The 24,310-nt window shown below is 36.7% G+C and overlaps 2 protein-coding genes and 2 pseudogenes across 2 annotated transcripts; all 4 read left to right on the forward strand.

Moving 5' to 3' along the window:
* The first annotated feature begins 610 nt into the window (after positions 1-610).
* LOC120183649 (zinc transporter 4, chloroplastic-like) lies at positions 611-3,210 on the forward strand. The gene is made up of 4 exons (XM_039188317.1): positions 611-797; positions 880-937; positions 1,155-1,897; positions 2,672-3,210. Exons 1-4 carry the CDS (start codon positions 783-785, stop codon positions 3,125-3,127), a joined length of 1,272 nt encoding a protein of 423 aa, XP_039044248.1. The 5' UTR covers positions 611-782; the 3' UTR covers positions 3,128-3,210.
* Positions 3,211-4,046: 836 nt separating this feature from the next.
* LOC120183650 (probable beta-1,3-galactosyltransferase 12) lies at positions 4,047-7,149 on the forward strand. The gene is made up of 7 exons (XM_039188318.1): positions 4,047-4,540; positions 4,617-4,769; positions 4,873-4,955; positions 5,032-5,131; positions 5,215-5,328; positions 6,042-6,184; positions 6,747-7,149. Exons 1-7 carry the CDS (start codon positions 4,101-4,103, stop codon positions 6,833-6,835), a joined length of 1,122 nt encoding a protein of 373 aa, XP_039044249.1. The 5' UTR covers positions 4,047-4,100; the 3' UTR covers positions 6,836-7,149.
* Positions 7,150-10,226: 3,077 nt separating this feature from the next.
* LOC120183589 lies at positions 10,227-17,005 on the forward strand (annotated as a pseudogene).
* An 814-nt stretch (positions 17,006-17,819) lies between these two features.
* On the forward strand, positions 17,820-20,701 carry LOC120183575 (annotated as a pseudogene).
* Positions 20,702-24,310: the final 3,609 nt, after the last annotated feature.

Consider the following 24,310-nt stretch of genomic DNA (forward strand, 5'->3'; position numbering starts at 1 on the left):
TGTATTTCGAACATTTAAATTTGTGTATGTTTTTTTAAATGAATAATTTAAAAATGATAAAAAACTAGATATTTGTTTACCTGAATTCTGGGTGCCCGCGAAATTCAAATACTCAATTACTGGGTACTCCAATATATGGGCCGGGACACGGGCCGGCTAATCAAATACCCGAGGACCCGGATACCTGGATTTAAAACCCCTAGTTCAAATAACAAAAGGACCAAATAAAAATAGAAGATGAAACCTCACAATTCATCATAATGAAGGCACTAAGTCCAGAATTAAACCTGAAAAGACTGTTTGATAACATGGAAGAGAGAGAGAGAGAGAGAGAGAGAGAGAGAGAGAGAGAGAGAGAGAGAGAGAGAGAGAGAAACTAAAATGAAGAAACAATGTCGACATATAAGAGTTCATATTTTAACAAAAGATTGCAGCTTTGGACGCTACCTCTTGCTCTAGCCTCTGCTTTTCGTCAAACAATGTCGACACTCTCTCCTTATTATGATTCCCTTTATTTTCTGTTTGTCTTACCATCCCTCCTACGGTGCTGCCGCTTCCCTATTTATAACTACCGCTTTAAACATCTCCTTCTCTCACAATCTTTACATACATATATGTATAAGTATTGTTCCAAGATTCTTCCTCCATCTTCTCCACTTTGATTCGTCATTCTAAACAGTAACGAAAAGGAGAACCCTTTTGCGTTTATTTCTTTCTCTTTCTATCCATCTTTCTGATTAAATTGAACCCACCTATTGCTTTGCTTTTGATTCTCTATTCTCATGTTCTTCATCGAGGTTAGTTGTTTGGGATTGAAATCTGTGTTGTTATTGTTTCTGGGTTTTTGTTGTTTTCTTAATTCGTGGTGTTTTTTTGTAGGATATATTGCCGCTGCTCCGACTTGATCGTTTGGGATCAAACAGTACTCTTTTCCGAGGTTAATTCTGTTACTTTTTTCTTTTATTTTCCGTTTATGATGTTATTGGCCTGTGGGAAACATTGGGAATTGATTTAATTTCGAAAAATGATTGATTTTTGGGTGCTGGGATTTCATAATTCAGCCCAATTTAGCTGCGAAATTGTTCAATTATGCCAATAGTTTCATCAGTTTTGATTATTTTTTTGAATTTGTTTCGCTTTGATTGAGTAAACAGTATCCTTTTTGCAAACAATAACCGATTCAATGAGCAACACAAGTTGCCAATCCTCTGAGCTAGAGAATTGTCGCGATGAACCAGCGGCGTTGCAGTTAAAGGTCATAGCCATAGCCTCAATCCTTCTCGCCGGAGTAGTCGGCGTCGCTATCCCACTCATCGGAAAGCACCGTAAGTTCCTCCGTACAGACGGTAGTCTCTTCGTCGCCGCAAAGGCCTTCGCGGCCGGGGTGATCCTCGCCACCGGCTTCGTCCACATGCTCGCCGGTGGTACCGAAGCTCTGACAGATCCTTGCTTGCCAAAATTCCCATGGTCCAAATTCCCATTCCCTGGCTTCTTCGCCATGATCGCATCTCTAGTCACTCTGCTTGTTGATTTTGTGGGCACTCAGTACTACGAGAGGAAACAAGGTATTGCTAAAGCAAGTACTGGAGAGCAGGCTCGGGTCGGATCGTTGGATCCGGATTCAGACACCGGGATTGTACTAGTTGTGGATAATAAGGATGGAACAACAGGGAAGGTTTTTGGGGAAGAAGAAGGTGGGGGAATGCACATCGTGGGGATGCATGCGCATGCTGCACACCATAGGCATAGTCATGCACATGGACAAGATGGATGTGATGGATTGCTAAAGACGCGTCCACATGATCATGATGATGAAAATGCACATAGTGACGGACACGGTCATGGTCATGGTCATGGGGACGATGATAGTAGCGTTAGGCACGTCGTGGTATCCCAGGTAATTTATTTCTTCGACTTGAACGTATTGTCTTGGAGTGCCATCAATGACTCCATTTGAGTGAGACAGTTTAGCAAACACAGTGCGATTCGTTTGCTTCCATGGTGGACCCTCGATTGTTTTGATGGTCAAATAGCAAAAGGTGTTGGAATTTAGAGGTTGCTTTATTGGTTTGGTGTCAACTTGTCATTGGGAAAAAATGAATGGTGATGTTAAATCAAGAATTTTCTGGTAATCCAGCATTGGTTCGTATAGTAGGATAAAGCTCTAGGTCTTTCAAGTAAAATCATGAGTTTGAATTTTTCCAATTGATCTAGCAGGAAGAACCTAGTAAAGTCATGAGTTCACATATGGCATCATGAACGGAGAAAACTGGGATTTTTGATAGCAAAGTAATTTCTAAACGCGTCTTTAATATTATAGTAGGACTTAAGGTTGAACTGTTCACTAACCCTTTCATTCACTGTTGATTTTCGTCTCATGTGCCGATGTATATATTTGTTAATTCCCTACCAGAGCAATGATGCTTAGGAAAAGATTTTGCCCTTTGTTTCTCTGATGCCATTCAAGTTTATTGACATCTTTCTAAGCATCACCTTTGTGATTGATCAATCATCCGTGTCTCATGAAAAATGATGTTCATCTGATTAACTTTTCCATTATTGATAAGCATTTAGGTTTGTTATGTAATTTGTATGTAACAGATTGTTCCATTCAATGCCTTACAATAGTGTTTTGATTGGTTGTAATGTCTCTTTTTCTGTTATTTTGCAGATTTTGGAGCTTGGGATTGTTTCACACTCGGTCATCATAGGCCTATCACTGGGTGTTTCCCAGAGTCCATGCACAATAAGACCTCTAATTGCGGCACTATCGTTTCATCAATTCTTCGAAGGATTTGCCCTTGGAGGCTGCATCTCCCAAGCACAATTCAAAACCCTATCAGCCACGATCATGGCATGTTTTTTCGCCATGACGACCCCGGCCGGAATCGGCATCGGGATTGGCGCCGCTTCGTTCTACAACCCTTACAGCCCGGCAGCTCTGGTTACCGAAGGCATATTGGACTCTTTATCGGCCGGCATCCTGGTTTACATGGCATTAGTGGATCTAATTGCTGCTGATTTTCTGAGTAAGAGGATGAGCTGCAATTTTAGACTTCAAGTAGTATCTTACTTCATGCTGTTCCTAGGAGCTGGTTTAATGGCTTCCCTTGCTATCTGGGCCTAAGAATTTACTACAGGATAGTTCTTTCATTTGTGCATTTTGTTTTGGAATTCAACAACAAACCATGAAACCCTTTTCTTTGTCCATTTCAAGCTCCACACATTTTCTAAACTGTTGTAAAGAAGATGCAATTCTATATCTGTAGTGTGAAAGTTCACCTCCATGTTCAATAAGAATTGACGGTTCAATCTGTGCTACAAACTCTTTCCCCCCCAGTAATGTGTATGAAGTTGAAGAAAAATAAACTAGAAAAGATTAAATTCATGATTTACACATAGTAAAATGGTGATTAGAAGAACTTGACCAATTTTATGGTTGAATGCTAAAGGGAGGAAAAGGGGAGTTAGGGTCAAAATAACAAGAGGAATAAATATTAGGGGCTAGAGTTGTTATTATACCTTTTTTTAAATGATCGAAAGAAGTGTAAGTTTGTTGCTTGTTAGTGTAGCTGTGAAGGGTGCAAAAATGGGTGAGAAAAAGAAAGGCCAACCGGCAACTACCAAAAATTATTCAACTCAGTGTGTGACTGGTGTTACTCCTACATGGGTACACGACTATTCAGCTCAGTGAGTAACTCCTGTTAAAAATATTTGGGGGTAAATTTCAAATTTTTATCATTGAACTTTATTCTGTCTTTTATTTTGCTTACTTAATTTTAAAATTTTTCAATTTTTTAACTGAACTTAATACCCTTTGTATTTTTTGTCACTGAATTTTACTCTCCTCCATTTTAGATTTTTTTTCATCAAAACGATGTCATTTTACATCTATATAATAATTCATTTTAATATCATTAATTATTTAACGGTCGAGTGATAAAAACACACAAAGTATTAAGTTCAAGGAATAAATTAAAAAATTCAAAGTACATAAGAGTATAAATTTCAGTTACCAAATTTGTAATTTACCCAAAACTTTTTCTTCGTTACCAATTTACTGTATTTTCTCACATCCTTCGGCCCATAATTCACCGAAAATGCCCCTTTTCTCCCACCGCTCCCCCGCCGGATCCGGCGGTTCCGCAGGCGGCGCTCCGCTCCCTTCCTTCTATTCCGTCAAACCCTTAAAGCCATCGAAGCCCTTTTACTCATTTTCCTCGACTCGAACTCCCTTGCCTCTCCTTGTCTTTTCACTCCTCTGCCTCTTCATCGGTCTCGCTGGCACACTCTTCGCCGTCTCTACCATCCGCCGCAACCAACCCTTACCTGTTTTCCGATGTGGCAAATCGGAGGACACTTTCCGAGCCTTCTACTCTTCCTCAGATTCCGCAAAGCTCGGCGATGACAGTAGCAAAGGTTTGGTTGATCGCCCCAAACTTCTCGGGTTCGTCGGCATCCAAACTGGGTTCGAATCCGGTGACCGCCGAGATGCCCTTCGTTGCACCTGGTTCCCTTCCGATCCAGAGGGCCTTTTGAGGTATAACTCACATTTTCCCCATTCGGGTTCTTTTGTTTCTTCAAAATTTTAACAATTGACGTTTTTTTTTATCAAGGCTGGAGGAAGCTACCGGTCTGGGTTTCAGATTTGTGATAGGGAAATCAAAAGATGCGAAGAAAATGGCAATGATTGAGAAAGAGATTGAAACGTATAGAGATTTCATGTTGATAGATGTTGAAGAAGAATATCTTAAGCTTCCTTACAAAACGTAAGAAAAACAATATGCTAATGTTTAGCACCAGCATATTAATGTAAACAATGGCCTTGTTTCATCATGTAAATGTAAATCTTTTTCTTTTTGCCCCTCTCAGATTAGCATTCTTCAAGGCTGCTTTTAAGCTATTCGAAGCAGATTATTATGTCAAAGCTGATGATGACCTTTATTTGCGTCCAGGTAAATTCCAAAGTGTGTGATTTCGAATGTTTACATGTTGAATATGGTGTTAATTTTTTTGTTTTACTTTCATTAGATCGGCTTGCGACTCTTCTTGCCAAGGAACGAAGCGAGAAGATGACTTACATTGGGTGCATGAAGAAGGGACCTGTGATAACTGATCCTAAATTGAAATGGTACGAATATTTTCATTTTGTGATTTATATTCTACCCTGAAATATGTAAAATTGTTGGAGGATTTATTAGTATAAATTTTCAGGTATGAGAAATCAGGACATCTGATTGGAAATGAGTATTTCTTGCATGCTTATGGTCCTATATATGTTCTCTCTGCAGAGGTGGTGGCTTCATTGGCATCTGCTAGGAATAACAGGTTTGCCTTCGCTTTGAGTTTGGCTCAAATGCTATTTTTACTCTTGAATCATGATCATTCTTCCAATTGAGTCGGCCATGGAATAAATTCCGTGTTGTTTTTATGCACCTGATTGAATTCTGCTTAAAATAATTATCGTTGCTGCTATTCAGTGTCTGACATTTAAGTCGCAACCTTCTCATATTTTGTCTTGAAACTTGGATATTTGTTTTTTGACCTAATATCATGATTGACGAGTTTGATAAAATGAGTTTTTAATATAAAAGAATGCATTTCCTTGAGCTTGTAGCTCATTTATGCCCTATTTTTCTACTCATTGGGAATCACCAAGCTGTTAAACAATGCAACTTCTTATTATCAAATCAGACTTCGGTCATTCATTTCAATAGGTTGTAGTAAATATATTCTCATAGTTGCAGACTTAATCACCTTTTCTTTCTTGGATAAATGATATTGGCATTCATTTAAAGAAAGTAGGCAAGGCTACTGCAAAGTGAATCAAAAAGTTAGTTATGTTGCAAACACATATAGCTCTAATTATCCCGCTTCTTCATTTTTGATAACCTCTCCATAACATACGATATCAAAGTTATTGGTTTTATTTGTATGTTTTTTATCCTCATTGTTTCTCTTCTCTATAGCCTCTCAATCGCTCTCCTTTCCTCCACCCCTCGTAGTTATGCTTTTATGAAATGAGGTGTTCAACCTTTCAGTTTGAGGATGTTCAACAATGAGGATGTCACCATTGGATCATGGATGCTAGCCATGAACGTGCATCATGAAGATAACAGAGCAATATGTGATCCTAGATGTACACCTACATCAATAGCAGTCTGGGATATTCCAAGATGCTCAGGTAAAAGAACCATGATAATAAACCCCGTTATGCTCTATATTAACGAGATGCTTGGATGTGATAAATGCTTGAGACTGCATATGTGTTATCGATATTTTAAAGATATGCCTGTTCCGTGTTGGTCTACTTTTCCTTCCATAGTAAAGCTCTGAGTCTGACAGTCATCGGTAAATGGAATTGGAATTTGTGCATTTGCCCATAGACCATAGTGTGTTAAGTTCCTGCTAGTATCCTTCCAGGTTTCAAATCTGCACAATTGCACAAATCTAGTTCCTCAAGCACATTTCCACATTCATTTTCTCGCTGATGCCATGAATTCTGTCTTTGCTTCTTTACCTTCATATTGTCATTGTAAAGCGGCCTTGCGCTTTGAAATTTATAGAGTTTTGAGACTGGATGTTATCAGATTCACTATTTATTGGATGAGTTGCGTATTATGTGTATAGCTTGCTCTTTGGCTAATGCTTAAGCTATGCCTTATGATGAAATATAGCTTTGTGAAATCTGTTAATGATAATCTGTGTCTGATCTCTATGGTGAATAAACTGATGTCGCTTTTCAGGTTTATGCAATCCAGCTACCAAACTTAGGGAGCTTCACAAGATCGGAATGTGCTCCAAAAGCCCAACATTGCCACCCGATGATGTATAATACCTCTTTGGCTTGAATTTAGCCAGGATCTCAATTGCACAAGGTAGGGTTGTTTCAGAAAGCAACCTCCGAATGCAAAAAATGTTGTGTTCTTACTTCTTACCGGTAAACTAGTTAAAGCATTCTATTCTTTTGCCACGTGCTGCATTGAAGCTATCAGAAATAGGGGTAAATAATGATATGTACATCATCATATTCATAGGTCCTATTGGACAATATGCAGGATTGTTGTGCTATATATAGAAAGCACTAGAGAAAAGGAGAGGGTTATGGACTAGTTAACTTCTTGAAGAGAGTGGATATAAGATTGTAGTTTTTGTATTCATTTTATCATATAGGGTTTCTTAAGGTACAAATATCATCCCATGGTGCTCAAATTTATATATTTATATATGTGTGTGTGTGTGTGTTCGTATTCATTTTCTTAATGATATTTATACTTGTTCTCGAGGCTTCCCAAGCTTGAGTTATGATTTTTATACTTGTTCACGAGGCTTCTCAAGGCTTAATGTGTGTAGTATATCAAAATATAAAAGTAATAGTTTGATTACTATTAATCTAGCTTACCTAAAACTAAAATATGATAATGTTAAAGCGAAAAGAAGCATCGAAGTCGCTGGAGACTGAGCTTCAGGATATGTTGCCTAGAAATTATGCGTATTTTTAACGAGCTCCGACGATGAAAGCAAGTTCTCAGATGAGGGTTTTGTCGAAGAAGAGAAACTGGAATAGATACTGTATAGTCCTACAAGGAGATAACAAGCAGCTCTTCCTCTTACAGCACTTCACGGTTATTGACGGTAACTTAGTTGTTACCTTCATCGCTGCTTCCATTCTTTACCGTCAATGGCGTTGACGCTGAAAGCTGTGAGTTAGACATTGCAGGCTTCAGAGTCTGACTCCTCGTCTGCCGGAATGGCTGTCATTGCTTCCTCCTCCTCTGGCAGTAGGCCTTAAAGCCCTATAATATGAGGGCTCAGATTATTACTATCGCACCATATTAGTTGATTGGGATCTCAATCATTTGAAGCCCAAATACAATAAGCTGATATTAATCCTTGAGTTTGGAATTTTTGTTATTTTAATGGCACGAGTTCAAGGACCAAAGTGGACACAAAAAATTCAAGGAACAAATTAAAAAGAACACTAAGTTTACAGACTAAAAGCGGCCTTATCCCTTGCAAAGGAAAATTTCAGCGTTATTAGCGATTTGCATGGACGGAAAACCTAATTTAGATGCGTGTGAGGTCCAGCCTGGTTTAGAAATATGGGTAAATTACGCGTTTGGTATTTAAACTATCAGTTTTAATCCGTTTTAATACCTAAGCTTTTTATTTTTTTTCAAAATAATACCTAAAGTTTAGTTTTTATTTCATTTTGGTACCTCGTTCAAAATTCAACGTTAAATTTTGAATTTATTTTTGAAAGTTTAGGTACTAAAACGGGTCAAAGCTGATAATCTAAGTACTCAATGCATTAAGTTTTTAATGGCGGGGTACTAAAATGAAATGAAAGCTAAACATTATGTATGATTTTTGAAAAAAATTAAAAGTTTAAATTCTGAAACAGACCAAAACTAATAATTTATGATCAAATTTTATGATCAAATTTTATCATATCACAGTGAGCATGTTAGAGTCCATTTTAGACAACCGTCGAATTTTTTAACCAAAAAAAAATAACAAGTTTTGAACATATGAATAGTCGAGAGGGACTCAACGAAACAATGTCTTATAATCGGGTATCATTTTATAATTTTCAATAGTAAATAGACTCAACAAATCATCACCTTATAATCGGGGTACCATTTGCATACTTTACCCTAAAAATTATTAGTATGCTTGAATTTATCTATTTTACACGAACCAAGCAACCTCGATGGTAAAAGAATTGTTGTTATTCTTTAAGGTTCCGGATTCGAACTCCAGGAACATCAGGGGTATGCATGTTCAATGTCAAATGATGGAGAATAATCTATGAACAAATATTGCCTTTTACTTACATCGTATTAATAAAAAATTTTAAATTATTAATTTTGTGCGTTAATTATAGGTTTTTTTATATTAACGATAGAACATTAATATTATTGATATGAGTGTCGGTTCGACCTTACAAAGTATTATATATAAACTAATCATAGTCTTTTGAAAACTTTAAATCGAAGTCAATGATTTTGGAAAGTTGTGGTTTGACTTCCGTAATGAACTACAGTTCATTAAGGTTGAATTTTAATTTTAATCCCTCTGTTATTTTATAATTTAAGAATTAATCTCTTTATTTTAATTTAAACCAATTTACTATATCATATTCAATCAACAATAAATTTATACATTAGTCTAATATTTAAGACCAAGGGATCAATGTGTTGTAGTATAGAGAGTGTTCTTCCATTCCCTGAATCCTCTCGTATTAACTAATGCATTGTAAAAACTAAGGGATTAAATTATGTTAAATTAAAAGAATAGGTTAAATTTGAAAATTCAACATGGCGGTGAAACTAAAACGACAATTCGACCAAAAAGTTATTAGCACTAATAGAAAAGGTTATTTTTTAAAATACTAATAACAATTTTTTTTATTAAACTAAGGTGATTACAAAGTAGTATATGTTCTAAATATTCTCAGTCATTTGACAATGAACGCTCAAGCACGTTGATCCACAATACCTGGTGCTCGAACCTATAACCTCTAGGAACAACAATGATTCCTTTAATCACTGAGATAAATTGGTTTGTGTAAATAATAAGCTGTTAAGGGATTGCTTTCACCTAAGGGAACATGGTTAAAATATAAGAATAGTACCAATAATGGAAGAAGTAGAATTAATTTGGGTAAATTACAATTTTAGCAATTGAACTTTACTTTTTCTCCCGTTTCACTCATTGTACTTTAAATATTTTCAATTATCTCTATGAACTTAATACATTGGGTTTTTTATGACTTGACGGTTAAATAATTAAAACTTTAAATGGGCTGTTATATATATGCAAAATAACACCATTTTTGTGAAAATTTTGTTCTTTTAAAATGACTTTTTTTAACACCTTTTAACTATTTAACTGCGGAGTGACCAAAATAGAAGAGACTGAAAAGTTCAATGACAAAAAAATCCAATGTATTAAGTTATGTGAGGAAATTAAAATCTTTTGAAGTTCAGTAAGTAAAATACGAGAGAGTAAAATTCAGTGATGAAATTTGTAATTTATCCAATTAATTAATTGATTGATTAATATTATTTTGTGTGGTGAATTGGAGGGAATGGGTGAGCGGTTAATTTAAAAGTCATGTCAATTACGGGCAGCTTAGCGGAGAAGAGTGCGCAGGTTAAGCGAATATATTTTGAAACTAGTGGGCGTAGGATAAGGCCGCAGATTAAACTCAATACAAAAATAGAAAACACCGAGAAAAAAACAATAAATAAAATTTCAAAAAAAAAAGTCTAAAGAAGAAAAAAAGAAATTGAAAGAAGAAACGGCGAACGGAAAACCGTCGTCGTTGATGATCGATGCCGAAAATGAAGCATCTCTTCCGGAAACTCCACATCGGAAGTGGTTTAAATGAGCATCAACGATTGGCGGAGGCGCAGCCGGTGATCAGCTCCAGTCCGCGTCGGAGTCCGACCGTGACGGGACAAGGAACTACGACGTATTCTATTTCTTCGGCATCTTCGGTTGGTTCAGATACAATGGGGAGGATCGGGGCCGTTGAATTGGTCGGGGGAGATCGAAAGGCTGGAGATGAGGGGGATTTTAATTTATTAGAAGAAGAGTTTCAGATGCAATTGGCTTTGGCGATCAGTGCCTCAGATCCCGAGACGGCTCAGATCGACGCTGCTAAAAGAATTAGCCTCGCCGGCCCCGTGCCCGAAGCCAACGTTTTAATCGAGTTATTCTCTCTTCGTTATTGGGTAATATATTATTTTTTGTTACACATATATTTGAAATATATTGTTATTTTATTCATTTATAGGTTATCGGGATTGCAGTTCTTGTTTGAATCGGTTTTACTATCCAACTGCCTTTCCCCCCTTTTATATGACTTTCTCGCATTTCATATTTTATAGTGTGTTTATTTATTTCCCTTTTGTATTCTCCATTTTTCTTGGATTGATTCTGATAAGAAACTCAATTGTTCAAGACTTATTTTTATTGTTACTGTTTACAAATATTTTTGATTTGCATGTCAAGCTCCATTAATCTTGCTACTTATATTAATTGAAGTTTTGCTAAATATATCATTGGTGCATCCTTTTTGGTTTTTATTCATTTTATCCAATAATTGCTCATCTTTTTACTACTTGAAGTTTTGCTGGTCACTTGTCAGCTATGGTTTGTGTTCCTATTATTTGAAAATTTCCTTTTTTCTTTAAGCTCTGCTATATAATGCGAGTGTCCTTTTTAATTGTAGCTAATTGGGTAACTTTTTTTTTCCTTATGGTTTCTTTCCATAAACTTTACATGTATGTTTCTTTGAGATATATTTTTCATTAGTAGAGAACATTAGTGTCTCCTTTCCTGTTATTATGATTCTTCTTTATTTTTCTGGTTTAATTATTTTGTTAGAATATTTTTTAGGAAATGCTGATATGGATATGAATACTAGTAGATGTTAGTTTTTATTATGGTTTTCTTCAGTTGGATTAGCTGTACAGGCCGAAAGGTTCCTGTTCATGTCTTCAGTGAGACAAATGTCAGGACCAATTAATTGGTTTTTTCCCTTTTCTTTTTAAAATGGAAACTTATTCATATTTGTGTGCTATTTTCAGAACTACAATGTTGTAAACTATAATGAAAAAATTGTGGATGGATTTTATGATGTGTATGGCATTGCCTCAACGCTTGGTCTGGAAGGAAAGATGCCATCTTTGGTTGATCTTCAAGCAGTATCAGTGTCAGAAAAGGTTGATTATGAAGCAATATTGGTTAACCGGTTGCTTGATCCTGAATTGCAAGAGCTTGAGAAAAGAGTGTATAATATATATGTGCAGTCCCGAGCTTTAGGCCATGGCCTGGTTTTGAGTGACTTGATTCAGAAAATTTCAGAAATAGTTGTTTACAGAATGGGCGGTCCAGTAGCTGATGCTGAAGAAATGCTGAGAATGTGGAACTTGAGAAGTTATGAGTTACGGAATTCTCTTAACAGTATCATTCTTCCATTGGGAAGACTTGATGTTGGACTTTCACGCCACAGAGCCCTGCTGTTTAAGGTTTTAAATCAACTTATTTCCGTAATGTTAAAATTAGCCTATGACAGGATTGTGTTTTCCTTTTAGCTAGTCAGAATATCCTGCCACTTTTGACATTTTACCCTTTATTAGTGATGAATGTGTCTGGATCATTTTTAAGAGAAATTGTATCCTGCTTCTGCTTTTAGGTTCTAGCTGATAGAATTAATCTTCCATGCATGCTCGTCAAAGGGAGCTATTACACCGGTACAGACGATGGAACTGTGAACTTGGTTAGAATCAACAATGGAAGGTAGGTTCCTCCTGCTGAAATCTAGAAATTCTTCTAAGATTTTAGTAACTATACTCTGCATTTCTAGAATTTGTGCACATTGGGGTCTTTTTTCTTGAATTATTTCCTCAACGTGTTGCCATACAAGATTACTAGTTAAAAAAAATTGTTCTCCCCCATTCTTAGTTTATATTCCCCCCCCTTTATGCTAAATGCACATAAGTCTTTATATATATCCTTTTTAGTGCCAACCTGTCATCTGCTTTATGCAGTTTTGTTTTCTGGCCAATGTGAAATTTTTTATTTTGTGTTGGAACAAGTTTTGATGATGTACAATTATCTGAAATAATGCAGTGAATATATTATTGATCTGATGGGTGCTCCTGGAACACTAATTCCTGCTGAAGTACCTAGCTGTCAGCTCCTAAAGTCTGCACTGGATGTAAGGGGCTTTAATGAAGCCTCTCAAGGTTCGTGTTTGGTACTTGACAAAGAAATTGAAAATTTGGCAGTTTCAGCTGCTCTAAATATGGGAATTAAAATTGGTGTCACGAGGGCAGCAGAATTTGCAAGCTGTCAGACAAATGAAGATGGGATGGACCTTGCCAGAAGAGATGTTGCCGAGAGATCTGAGCAGGAGTTTGGGAAGCTTCTTCCCTCAGCACCTAACCATAGTGATGGCTTTTCTGACATTCATGAAAAACCTTCACCAGCGCAAAAGAGAAAAGTTAAAAATGTTTCAAAGTATGTTATTAGCGCAGCAAAGGGCCCGGAGTTTGCTCAGAAATTGCATGCAGTTTTGTTGGAGAGTGGTGCATCACCTCCTCCAGATTTGTTCATGGATATTAGTTCTCAGGATCTTAGTGAACAAAGTATGCCGAAACAAGTAGTGAAAGGGACAAATGTAGATGCTGCTAGCTGTAATTCAAATTTGTTAAGCAATGAGCACTGTCTTGTATCCACTGTAATAGAGGCTTCAGAAAATATTAATTCCAATATGAGGCTAAAGCAAATGACTAAGCACCGAAAGGAGTTAGAAACTAATGCGATAAATGCTAATGTTACATCTGATGCTTCAAATGAGAGATTTCTTCTTGGTAATTCAGCTGATGATTGGATACAAGTTCGTAAGTCTTCCTTCTCTGCTAATGGTTTTTGCCAAATACTGCCAGAAAATGTCTTGGCCATTGATGAGAAATTAATACAGAGGACTTTTCTGGTACTGGTGTCAATAAAGAATCTGCATTGGAATTGATTGAAACCACAGATAGTGATTTGCTTCTGGCTAGCAATGGGTGCAGTGAGAAGATTTCCCCTATGCTAAAAGAAGCTTCAGAATGGGAAATTCCATGGGAGAATCTTCAATTTGGTGAACGCATTGGTATTGGTAAGGTTTCATAATAGCACAATAAATCTTGTTCATTTTAATACATGTCCGTCGCTCTGCTTTCCATTATTTATTCTAGTTCTGGGTGACATTTTTTGATTATTAATGTGATACAGCTTGTAATCCAATTAAACAAATTCTGGCGGGATGTGAAAAGCTGAATGTAATCAGCAAAAGATCTATTAATTGTTTGACAGTGCATCCTACTCTCTAATCTCAGCTTATCCTATCTTTTATCAGTATATCGTATCTCTTCCTACACTGGCATTCGGTTTAGCATACTTCTAGAGGCCAATCCAGTATGGTTCATATTCTATCTGAACAGGATGGTGCAAGTCTTCTGGATTGGGTAGCTGCAAATTATGTTTGTGAAATAGGTTATGCCTACTTTTTGGTACTATTGATTTAAGAAGAGAAGCTAGCTTAGCTGTTTGAGTTCTTTATATTCATGTTTAATTGGATCTACAATTGAATGTAGTAGTTGCTTGAATACGACTTGATTGTTCTCTACCAGTGCGCACTTCCATAGTAAGTGAATTCTTGCCTTGCAGGATCATATGGTGAGGTCTACCGAGCAGATTGGAATGGCACTGTGAGTCACATTTGCTTCTAATTTTATTTCATGGAACTTTTAGTGGTAGCATACTACTAGATGTTATGGTTACCACAATACCAGTGCTACTGCTACATGCCAAAATTTCCTTAGGTTTCTTTCACCGAGTCATGACATTGGCATTGTTTATGCCATTTTCTGTAATAGGAAATCAGTAAAACTCAACAATCTCTTACTGCTGTAGCAAGTCTACGAAGAGATTGGCAGCAGTTTCTTTTAAATAATTATTTTATTGGTTGCTTTATATGGTTTTTTCCAAGCCTCTCTTTAATGTCTTATAATGTTGTTTACATTATGAATGTTTGTGTCTAATTGTCTTTCCTTTCCCTTCAGGAGGTTGCTGTGAAGAAGTTTTTGGATCAAGACTTCTCTGGTGATGCATTGGTTCAATTTAAATGTGAAGTGAGCCCAGGAAGTTACTTCTTATACATGTTTCTTTCTTCTCATGTTTGTCGGCTCAAATTTTGTGTAACTGAAAGGTTTTGTCAATCATCTGTATTTGATTACCTTGTGCAGGTTGAAATCATGTTAAGGTTGAGGCATCCAAATGTCGTTCTTTTCATGGGAGCTGTTACCCATTCCCCTAATTTCTCTATACTGACAGAGTTTCTTCCCAGGTTGATTTTCTTTGTACAAGCCAAATAGTTCTATTCTTACTCATATCTTTCGTAATTAGTAAATGAACCTTGTTTGCATTCTTTTTCATTTGTCACGGGATATGTAGATTGTAGCTGCCATTTTGAACTTCATGTTGGTTTCCTTCTAGTTTTAAAGGATGAATCCTGAAAATAATCTTAATTCTTGTACCCTGTAGTCTGTCCCGATAAGAATGTTGTCCATGTTTTGTCCTTATGCCAGGTTTTTGATACATTTACTGCAATGTATGGTACTTGGTGCTTGCATCTTGTGTTTTTCTGTGTATGAAAACGATGAATCCTTCTCTAGTTCTGAGTTTTCATTTATATTCAGATAAATTTCTGAACCTCTCTATCGTTGATCTGGTTTCTATAGAGAAATTGATTATTTTAAAATGACAAGGTTGGTCATTCTGTCTTAATTTCTTCTTGCCCCACCCTCGTTATGCAGGGGAAGTTTGTATAAGCTGCTGCATCGATCCAATACTCAACTCAATGAGAAAAGAAGAATGCGAATGGCTCTTGATGTGGTAGGAACCACTAGAGCATAAATTACTTTCCCCACCCTCCCTCTTCCTTCCACGCTTCTCCCTTCATGTGTTTTCAAATAGTTAAAGTGGAGCTTTTTTGTCGTTTGCAGGCAAAAGGAATGAATTATTTGCACACAAGCAATCCTACTATAATTCACCGAGATTTGAAAACACCAAACCTCCTTGTTGACAAGAACTGGGTCGTAAAGGTTCTTATCTCAAAACTACTTTCTGTCCAAGCATCTTGATTTTGCTTGTAGTATATTTAAGCAACTTTAACAGATTGCTTTATTTTCTACTGAAAGGTGCCTTTCAATTTTTTCCCCCGATTTGCTTCTCTGTTCAGGTCTGTGATTTTGGGTTGTCACGCATGAAGTATCATACTTTCCTATCCTCAAAGTCTACTGCTGGAACGGTAATATTACAAAATGATAATCCTCGATGTTCATTTTTTTGTTTTGTCTTACTTTCTTGTTTCTCCAAATCCATCATATCCTTTTCTTTTCTTGAAGTAAAAGTTTGTTGTTGAACTGCACAGCCTGAATGGATGGCACCGGAAATTTTAAGGAATCAGCCGACCAATGAGAAGTAAGTCACTTTAATTGTGAAATAGAATGTTTTTACTCTTTGATGTATCTATTATGTTTCTTATACGAATAAACTGGCTTGGCTGCAGATGTGATGTGTACAGTTTCGGGGTGATATTATGGGAATTGGTTACTCTATGCATTCCCTGGAAAGGTTTGAATCCAATGCAAGTTGTCGGAGCTGTTGGATTCCAAAATAAGCGCCTAGAAATCCCCGAAGACATTGATCTGATGGTTGCACAGATCATTCGTGATTGTTGGCAAACGTGAGTTTGATGCTATTCATGTCTCATTTTTTTCTATATAACGAGAAAGATTATAAAATCATTTTCATGGATCTTTCCTTCCAACTAAGTTTTTTTTTTGAATATTCAATTGGTCTAGTTTCTTGGGCAACCATATAAGCATCTGAAAAGATGGTAGTGTTTTGCATGCATCAAGTCAAAATGCCGTAGCTTTAACGAACCTCCCGATAGCTGTCGTAGTCAGCTTGTACAGTTATCATTCCTCGTCATTCCATGTATAGTACCAACAATGATGATTATAATGAGCTCATTGTTGTTAATGGTCTGCAATGTTGAAAATTTTGCATTAATCCTCTTTGTTCCCGTTTCCTTTGCCAGGGAGCCACATCTACGACCATCATTTGCAGAGCTCATGTTCCGCCTACGGCGACTTCAACATCTGTACGTCGAAAGGCAAAACGGAACAAATCAAGTTACAGAATGATAAGGTACAGTGTTTGATGTGTAATAAGTACACGATTAGCCGTTTTCCTCGGTCGAAGATCGAGGCATCCGGAATTTAAAAAAAAAATTGTTTAAAGTGCAAAGAAAGTTAAGAGTTAGTAGCCGGGGAAAGTGTTGGCTCATTCGAAGTGGGGGATCAGCACATTTACCCAATCCTAAAGATAGAGTGGATCCAATCCTCTTTAAAGTAAAGCAAAATGGAGGATACCACTTTATAATCTGTGTTTTCTAGTATCATGAATAGGTAGAGGGCCTTTGTCAAGTGTAAGAAAGTTGCCAAAAAGGATAAAAACAAAGAAAAAAGGAAAATAAATACATGCATCTTTTTATTCATCGAATATTTAAAGAATAATATGTTAATTATCCCGTCTCGTTAATCTTATTAATAGTAAGGAGTAAATTTCAGAACTGTTGAGGTCTTAGATTTAAATATTTAAACACATTAGGCGTGAATTAGTTCTAAATTTATTTTGGTTTCATGTAATTTTATTTGAATTCAAGGATGGTTTTGATGGTATTTTGATTGTAACTTGAAAAAAGAAGTGAAAAATGAAGGGAAACGAGTAATATCATGGTCCCATGGGATTAACTGTAAGTACCTAAATTACTTTTTGATTAATATATATATTTTTTGTCCTTTTAATATAGTCCTTAAGTTCTTTAGACTTTACAGTTTGAACCTCAAAGTTCATCTTATATTCAATTTAGTCTCTACCTTCATCAATATTTAAAATGTGAAAAACTAAAAAAAAAAAACAAATAAATAATCTTATAAACGAGTTTGTTTGTGAACATAAATGACCCGAACACAATTTTGTTCGTGTTCATTCGTTTATTAAACAAATATAAAAAATTTGTCCTTGTTTATTTAATTTAATAAATGAACGTTATACGAATAGTTTATCCAACATTGTGTTCATCTACACGTTTAGGGTTCAGTATCGACTGTTGTTTGAAGAAAAGATGAGAAACATTAATATCGTAGACAATTGGGCTGGTGATTGATTTCGACCGTCCTAAGACAATAATGGAATGGAAAAAGCAGGATATGGAGCAGGAAGCCAGAAAGGTCACCCCCATAAATTTCAACCCCAATGGACACGGTGCGACCTGGTTGGCTGCATGCTTGAAATGTCTAAAGAGTATAGAAAAGTAAGTTAGCTATAAATGTAATACTTGTTCACCATTCTTAATCATATTCCTAGCAACAAGCCATTTAAACCTTGAGTTCCGGTTTGAAAGCTACACTACATGGTTTTAACTTCTCTTCTTTCCCCAAACTTACTGTTCTTGATCTAAGCTCCAATCATCTCAGTGGAACCATTCCATCAGATGTTGGTAAGCTATCGGGATTAACATACCTCGACTTGTCTTCCAATCATCTTTCCGGTGAAATTCCTGCTTCTATAGGAAACATGACAGACCTGCTCTTTCTTATACAAAAATGGACTCTCTGGTTCTGTACCTCAGCAAACTGGAATGTTGAAGTCCTTGAATGGACGTCACCTCTCTGAAAATAATATGGTCGATTTTCTCCCTGCATCTATTGGAAATTCAACCGATTTATCTGATATTTGTCTTTCTGGCAATAAAATTTCGGGGTCCATACCAAAAGAAATTGGGATGCTAGGTTCTCTTGTTACCTTAAGGCTGTTTAAAAACAGTCAGTGGTTCCATTCCAGCAGAGATGAACAATCTTACAAATCTGAAATCATTTCATCTCGGTGAGAACTACTTGACTGGCCGTTTACCACAACACGTGTGCCTTGGTGGAGTACTTGAAAATTTTACTGCATATGAAAACTATTTCACAGGTCCAATCCCCGAGAGCTTGAAGAACTGTACCAGCTTATACAGAGTTCGGCTTGAACACAACCAACTCACAGGGAATGTATCTGAAGATTTAGGCATATACCCCAACCTGAATTATCTTGATCTGAGTGATAATAAATTGGTTGGTGAGCTATCATCAAAATTGGGTCAGTGCCACAATCTAACATTTCTAAGGCTCTCGAACAATAATATATCAGGTGAGATACCCTCAGAACTTGGAAAAGCAACTCAGCTACGGGTATGTGATCTTTCTTCAAATCATCTAAGTGGGGGCATTCTAAAGGAACTGGGACAGCTGAAATTCTTGTTCAACCTTACGCTGAATGATAATCATTTGTCGGCATTATTCCTCCAGAAATCGAAATGTTGTCAGCTCTTGCTGGTCTTAACTTGGCTGCAAACAACTTAATGGCTCCATTCCACGATGGTTGAGCAAGTTCAAGAAACTCTTGGAACTAAATCTGAGTGCCAATAGATTCAGTGGAAGAATTCCTTTTGAGGTTGGTAGCTTTTCTTTTCTTGAAGCTCTTGATCTCAGTCACAATTTGTTGATTGGTAAAATACCGGAGAAAATTGGGAACTTGAAATCTTTAGAAAAGATGAACCTCTCTCATAATAAGCTCTTCGGTTTTATTCCCTCAACTTTTGATGGTATGTTAAGCTTAACATCTGTTGATATATCCCACAATCAGTTGGAGGATCCTCTTCCACACAACAAGGCCTTTCGAGAGGCTTCATTCGAGGCTTTCATAAACAACAAAGGCTTGTGCGGAAATATAACTGGTTTGGATTCATGTTCCTCAAATTTAAACCATAATGCTGATAGGAAAAGAAGAGTAAAATTGTGAGTGCAACTGTGATGATATGTTTTTGGGATTCTTTCTTCGTTAAAACGAAAAGAAAAGCATACCGAGAACACGCCACAGGATGTAGTAAGTGATGATATGTTTGCAGTTTTCAACTTTAATAGAAAAATGGGGTACGAAAACATCGTCGAAGCAACTGAAGAATTTGACTCCAAATACTGCATTGGAGTAGGGGGATACGGAAGCGTTTACAAGGCACAACTGCCTAATGGTCAAATGGTTGCCGTGAAAAAAACTTCACCCACTTCCAGAAGATGGGGTGATTGATCAAAAAGCTTTTAACAGCGAGATTCGGGCCTTGACCAAAATACTAAAGATACTAAAAATACTAAAGAATATCCTGAATCTTCATGGTTTCTGTTCCCATCCCCGACACTCACTTTTGGTATACGAGTTCTTGGAAGTGGGAAGCCTGGAAAAGATACTAAAGAGTGATGAACAAGCGACGGAATTTGATTGGAAGAAGAGGGTAAATGTTGTTAAAGGCTTGGCAAATGCTGTGTCATATATGCACCATGACTGCTCCCCTCCCATAGTCCATCGGGACATTTCAATCAAGAATATTCTGCTCGATTCAGACTATGTGGCTCACGTTGCAGACTTCGGTGCTGCTAGGCTTCTAAAGCCTGACTCATCCAATTGGACCCCTTTTGAAGGCACTTTTGGTTAATCTGCTCCAGGTATGTTTTTCTCATTCTTTGCATCTTTTATGCTGTAAGCCTGTAATTGTTCTGAATTTAGATGAAGCAAATTGTTGAACACAATTTGAAGTCATAAACGTGTACTAAGCATGCCTATTCTTTTGTAGAGCTTGCGTATACCATGCAAGTCAATGACAAATGCGATGTGTTCAGCTTTGGAGCTGTGACATTGGAAATTCTTATGGGAAGGCATCCTGGAGATCTGATATATCTTTCATTTCGTCATCGTTCTCTTCACTCTCTCCATCAAGCTCATCATCATCATCCTTCGGCGGTTTACTAGTTAAAGATCTGTTAGACCAGCGGCTTCCATCTCCGAGGAGACAAACAGCAGCGGAAGTGGTCTCTATTGTGAAAGTAGCATCACAATGCTTACATGCCAGTCTCAATCTCGACCGAGAATGCAGCAAGTTTCTCAGGAGCTATCGGTTCGTAATCTGCTTTCACTGGGGCTGTTTCACACAACAACATTAAGCCGACTGCTCGACTCCAGCAGTTATACATCCTGAAGGCTACATATGGAATTACTCCCCTCTTATCTTCATGGTGAAATTCTTGTTTCTATAGGAAGCAAGTTGGGAAATTGAAATCTTTACAAAAGCTGACCCTCTCTCACAATAAGCTCTTCGGTTTTATTCCCTCAACTTTTGAAGGTATGTTAAGCTTAACATCTGTAGTCCCTATCATTGATGAAGCAACCAAAGAATTTGACTCCAAATACTGCATTGGGGTCGCGAGACAATCCTTCCAACCTAGTTTGCTCCGTATGCAAACGTTAGGATTCGAATCACCGACCTTGCTCAAAGAATCTAGTGTCTCATCTCATTGGACCAAGTGGTCGTCGATATCTTCTTTCCTTTTCTGATTATGCATTTCCTCGAATTCCCATATTTTAGTCACGTGTGTATACCTATTGTACTGACTGGTTAAATCCAACGTGTAATAAAACATACAGTCTTGCATGGATTATTTTCTAACAAAACCGAATCTAGATCATGTATGTGATGGATGCATGGATTATTTTCTAATAAAACATACAGTCTTGCAAGGATTATTTTCGGTCGTCTTTCATTTGTCTTAAATTAGATTGTCTCTCCTTAGACTCTCTCAAAGATTAATCAAATGGTAGATGGGAGGATTGCGCCTCCGCCACTAAATCAAAATGAGATAAATTATGTGTTTAGTATTTAAATTATTGGTTTTGGACAGTTTTAGTAATTAAATTTTCAATTTTTTCAAAACTATAACTAAAGTTTAGTTTTTGTTTCATTTCATTACTCTGTCGTTAAAAATTTAATGTTAAATTTTAGAAAAATGAAAAGTTTAGGTACTAAAACAGGCCAAAACTGAGTTTAGGTACTAAACGCGATAATATTTTAACGATAAGTACTAAAATAAAGCAAAAACTAAACATTAAGTATGATTTTAAAAAATTATAAGTTTAAGTACTAAAACGGATTAAAAGTAATAGTTTAGATACTAAAGGCATAATTATAGTCATTTTATGCAATTAACTATTTTTAACTTAGATTATCGGTAGGGTCATTATACTAACTAATTGAAGATAATTAACCATATATCTGAAAGAATATTCTTTTTTTTAATGAAAGAATATTCTTTTTTTTTTTGAATGAAAATATTCTTACATCTTGATGATTAAGGATTTAAGGTTAGTGCAAAACTCGAATTAAGTTACCTCAATTGTTAAAGGGATGATTATTATCTATAGAGGTTCAAGATTTGAATATATCGTATGTCAAAGGTATTTGAGCGTTTATTATTAAATAAGTTGAGAGTATTTCGAACATAAATTACTTTATAATCACATTTAGATTAATAAAAAAGTTTAGATAAAAAGGGAAAGTTATTGACAATACTATATGAATTTTGTATTAATTTTACTATTAATTCATGTATCACATTATTAATCAATGTACTATAATTTAAGCTCCTCAAGCTTGGGCACGGGAGATTGCTACAAGAACTCGAAGACATGTCAACCTCCCGAGGATGTTGTGTTCAAGCTTAACTCGGACGGAGCCGTTTTCAAAAGAAGCTGCTGGTGGTGGCCAAGAAGCAACCATAAAGGCGATTGGGTTGCCGGCTATATTCGCAACATCGGGCATTGTTCAGTCCTCCATGCTGAGCTCTGGGCTCTTCTTGACGGTCTTCAACTAGCTTGGAACTATGGAGTGAGACGTATCGTAGCGGAGATGGACTGTGCTGAAGCTATCCACCTGCTCATGAACCAATACCACGATAACGAACCAGCGTTGGTTCGAAGAATCCGACTAAAACTTGAGTCCAATCGAGTTCGGATCATACTATTAATCAACATATGTTTCCTACTGTGGACTAAAACTTGCAAATCTAGTCGAATAGAGTTTCCTACTATTAATCAACATATGTTTCTTACTTTCAATCAAATCAGATTTCCGACTTTCTTCAATTTCTTCTTAATTTGAATCTTCATTAATTGAGTCCAATCGAGTTCTGATCAAACTCTAACACCCAACAATTGTTAGTTTTGGATTTATTTGACGAAATATTGAGATGTCATCGTTTTGTTTTCGTGGACTGACTAGCCTTTGATATTAGTTTCGGATCAACGTCCAACTGTGTAAAGCCACAATTGAAAATCTTAGCATCCAACCGAAAACTCTGAGATGATTGTAGCTTAGATCAACAACACTGAGTTTGTGAAAAGTAGAGAAGTTAAAACCATTATGCGTACCTTTCAAATAGGAACTTGAAAGGTTTTAATGGCTGACACTTGTAGACTTGTCACAAATGATCCCGGTCCAGTTACAGGGGCCATTTCCGTCCCAAGAAGAGAGGAAAAATTGGATTTGATCATCAAGACTTGCCTTCCATTTTAGAAGAGCATCGGCTTCCCTCTGTCCCACTGGTGATACATCTCCAGAAATGGCAGAAACTGAAGCAAAGACACGGCAAGAGGAAAGCAGCAGCAGGGTAAAGAAGACCTCGAATGATGAAGATCTTAACTTGTCGGTAAAAGGTATCATGGCTTAAAATTGAAAGGGGAAGTATTGGTTACACTCAAACTATAAAGGGAAACTAGTTGCTGGGAATATGATTAAGAATGGTGAACAAGTATTACATTTATAGCCAACCTACTTTTCCATACTCTTTTGACATTTCAAGCATGCTGCCAACCAGGTCGCACCGTGTTCATTGGGGTAGAAATTTATGGGGGTGACTGCTCCTGGACACACTCCATATCCTGCTTTTTCCATTCAATAATTGTCTTAGCCCTTGACACAGTCGAAGTCGATCACCAATCTGGATTTCTGTAAAGATTATATTCCATCATGTGGAGCATTTCGTGAACAAGGGTGTTGACTAACCTTTGGTATTCGTTTCCGGACCTGCATCCATCTGTTTATAGTCACAATTGAAAACCTTAATGTCACCAATGCTTTTATATCACTTGGAAGAAAGGTTTTTAATACCCAAGACCGCCCCTTGACACACTCCTAAAGTTTACAAACAATCCAGTCATAACCAAACATTGGAAACAATGAATTAAACGAGAAATTGGCCTATAGTCCATCATGCTCACTGGATTTATTTATTTTTCTTGGGAACCAAAATCACAGCAGTAGAATTAAACCCAGACTACCTTGAAAAAATGGGTTTAATCAGCTGGTTTTGCTCCTCCACTATCAAGCTGACAAATAAAAGTTTTCTTAACAGCTGAACTGGTGACACCAAAGCATTATGATCTTCTGTTCTCAGCAGCTTCTTGTAATAACCTACAATTTCAGCAATCAAATCCTCCCTAGACTCGAGCCTTTCCCCTCCTCCATTATTCAGAACTCTGGTGTTATCTCTTCAACATCAAACAATTCTCTGTAAACCCTATAATTCCTTCAAAGCATCTTTGACTTTGAATGAAATATCGCCATGGCAATTCTTTATTTAACTTCTTCAAGATCACCTTCAGCCTTTTCATTTTCTGAAATAACCAAAGTATAGGGCTTCCCTCAACTGGCTTCTTCCCCGAGTTTTCAACTGATCTCAGAAAATCTGAATGTTTAGTCCAAAAATTTAATAGTCGAAAAGGATTAAAAGATGAAGCACGTTCCATATTCGAC

Source organism: Hibiscus syriacus, unplaced genomic scaffold, assembly GCF_006381635.1.
Source record: "Hibiscus syriacus cultivar Baekdansim isolate YM2019G1 unplaced genomic scaffold, ASM638163v2 tig00112800_pilon, whole genome shotgun sequence".
Taxonomy (NCBI): domain Eukaryota; kingdom Viridiplantae; phylum Streptophyta; class Magnoliopsida; order Malvales; family Malvaceae; genus Hibiscus; species Hibiscus syriacus.

Coding starts and splice junctions, on each gene's coding strand:
- LOC120183649 (XM_039188317.1), top strand. Junction 938..1,154: donor AAACAGTACTCTTTTCCGAG/GTTAATTCTGTT, acceptor TTGAGTAAACAG/TATCCTTTTTGCAAACAATA. Junction 1,898..2,671: donor GGCACGTCGTGGTATCCCAG/GTAATTTATTTC, acceptor GTTATTTTGCAG/ATTTTGGAGCTTGGGATTGT.
- LOC120183650 (XM_039188318.1), top strand. CDS start 4,101: ATGCCCCTTTTCTCCCACCGCTCCCCCGCCGGATCCGGCGGTTCCGCA. Junction 4,770..4,872: donor CTTAAGCTTCCTTACAAAAC/GTAAGAAAAACA, acceptor TGCCCCTCTCAG/ATTAGCATTCTTCAAGGCTG. Junction 4,956..5,031: donor TGACCTTTATTTGCGTCCAG/GTAAATTCCAAA, acceptor TACTTTCATTAG/ATCGGCTTGCGACTCTTCTT.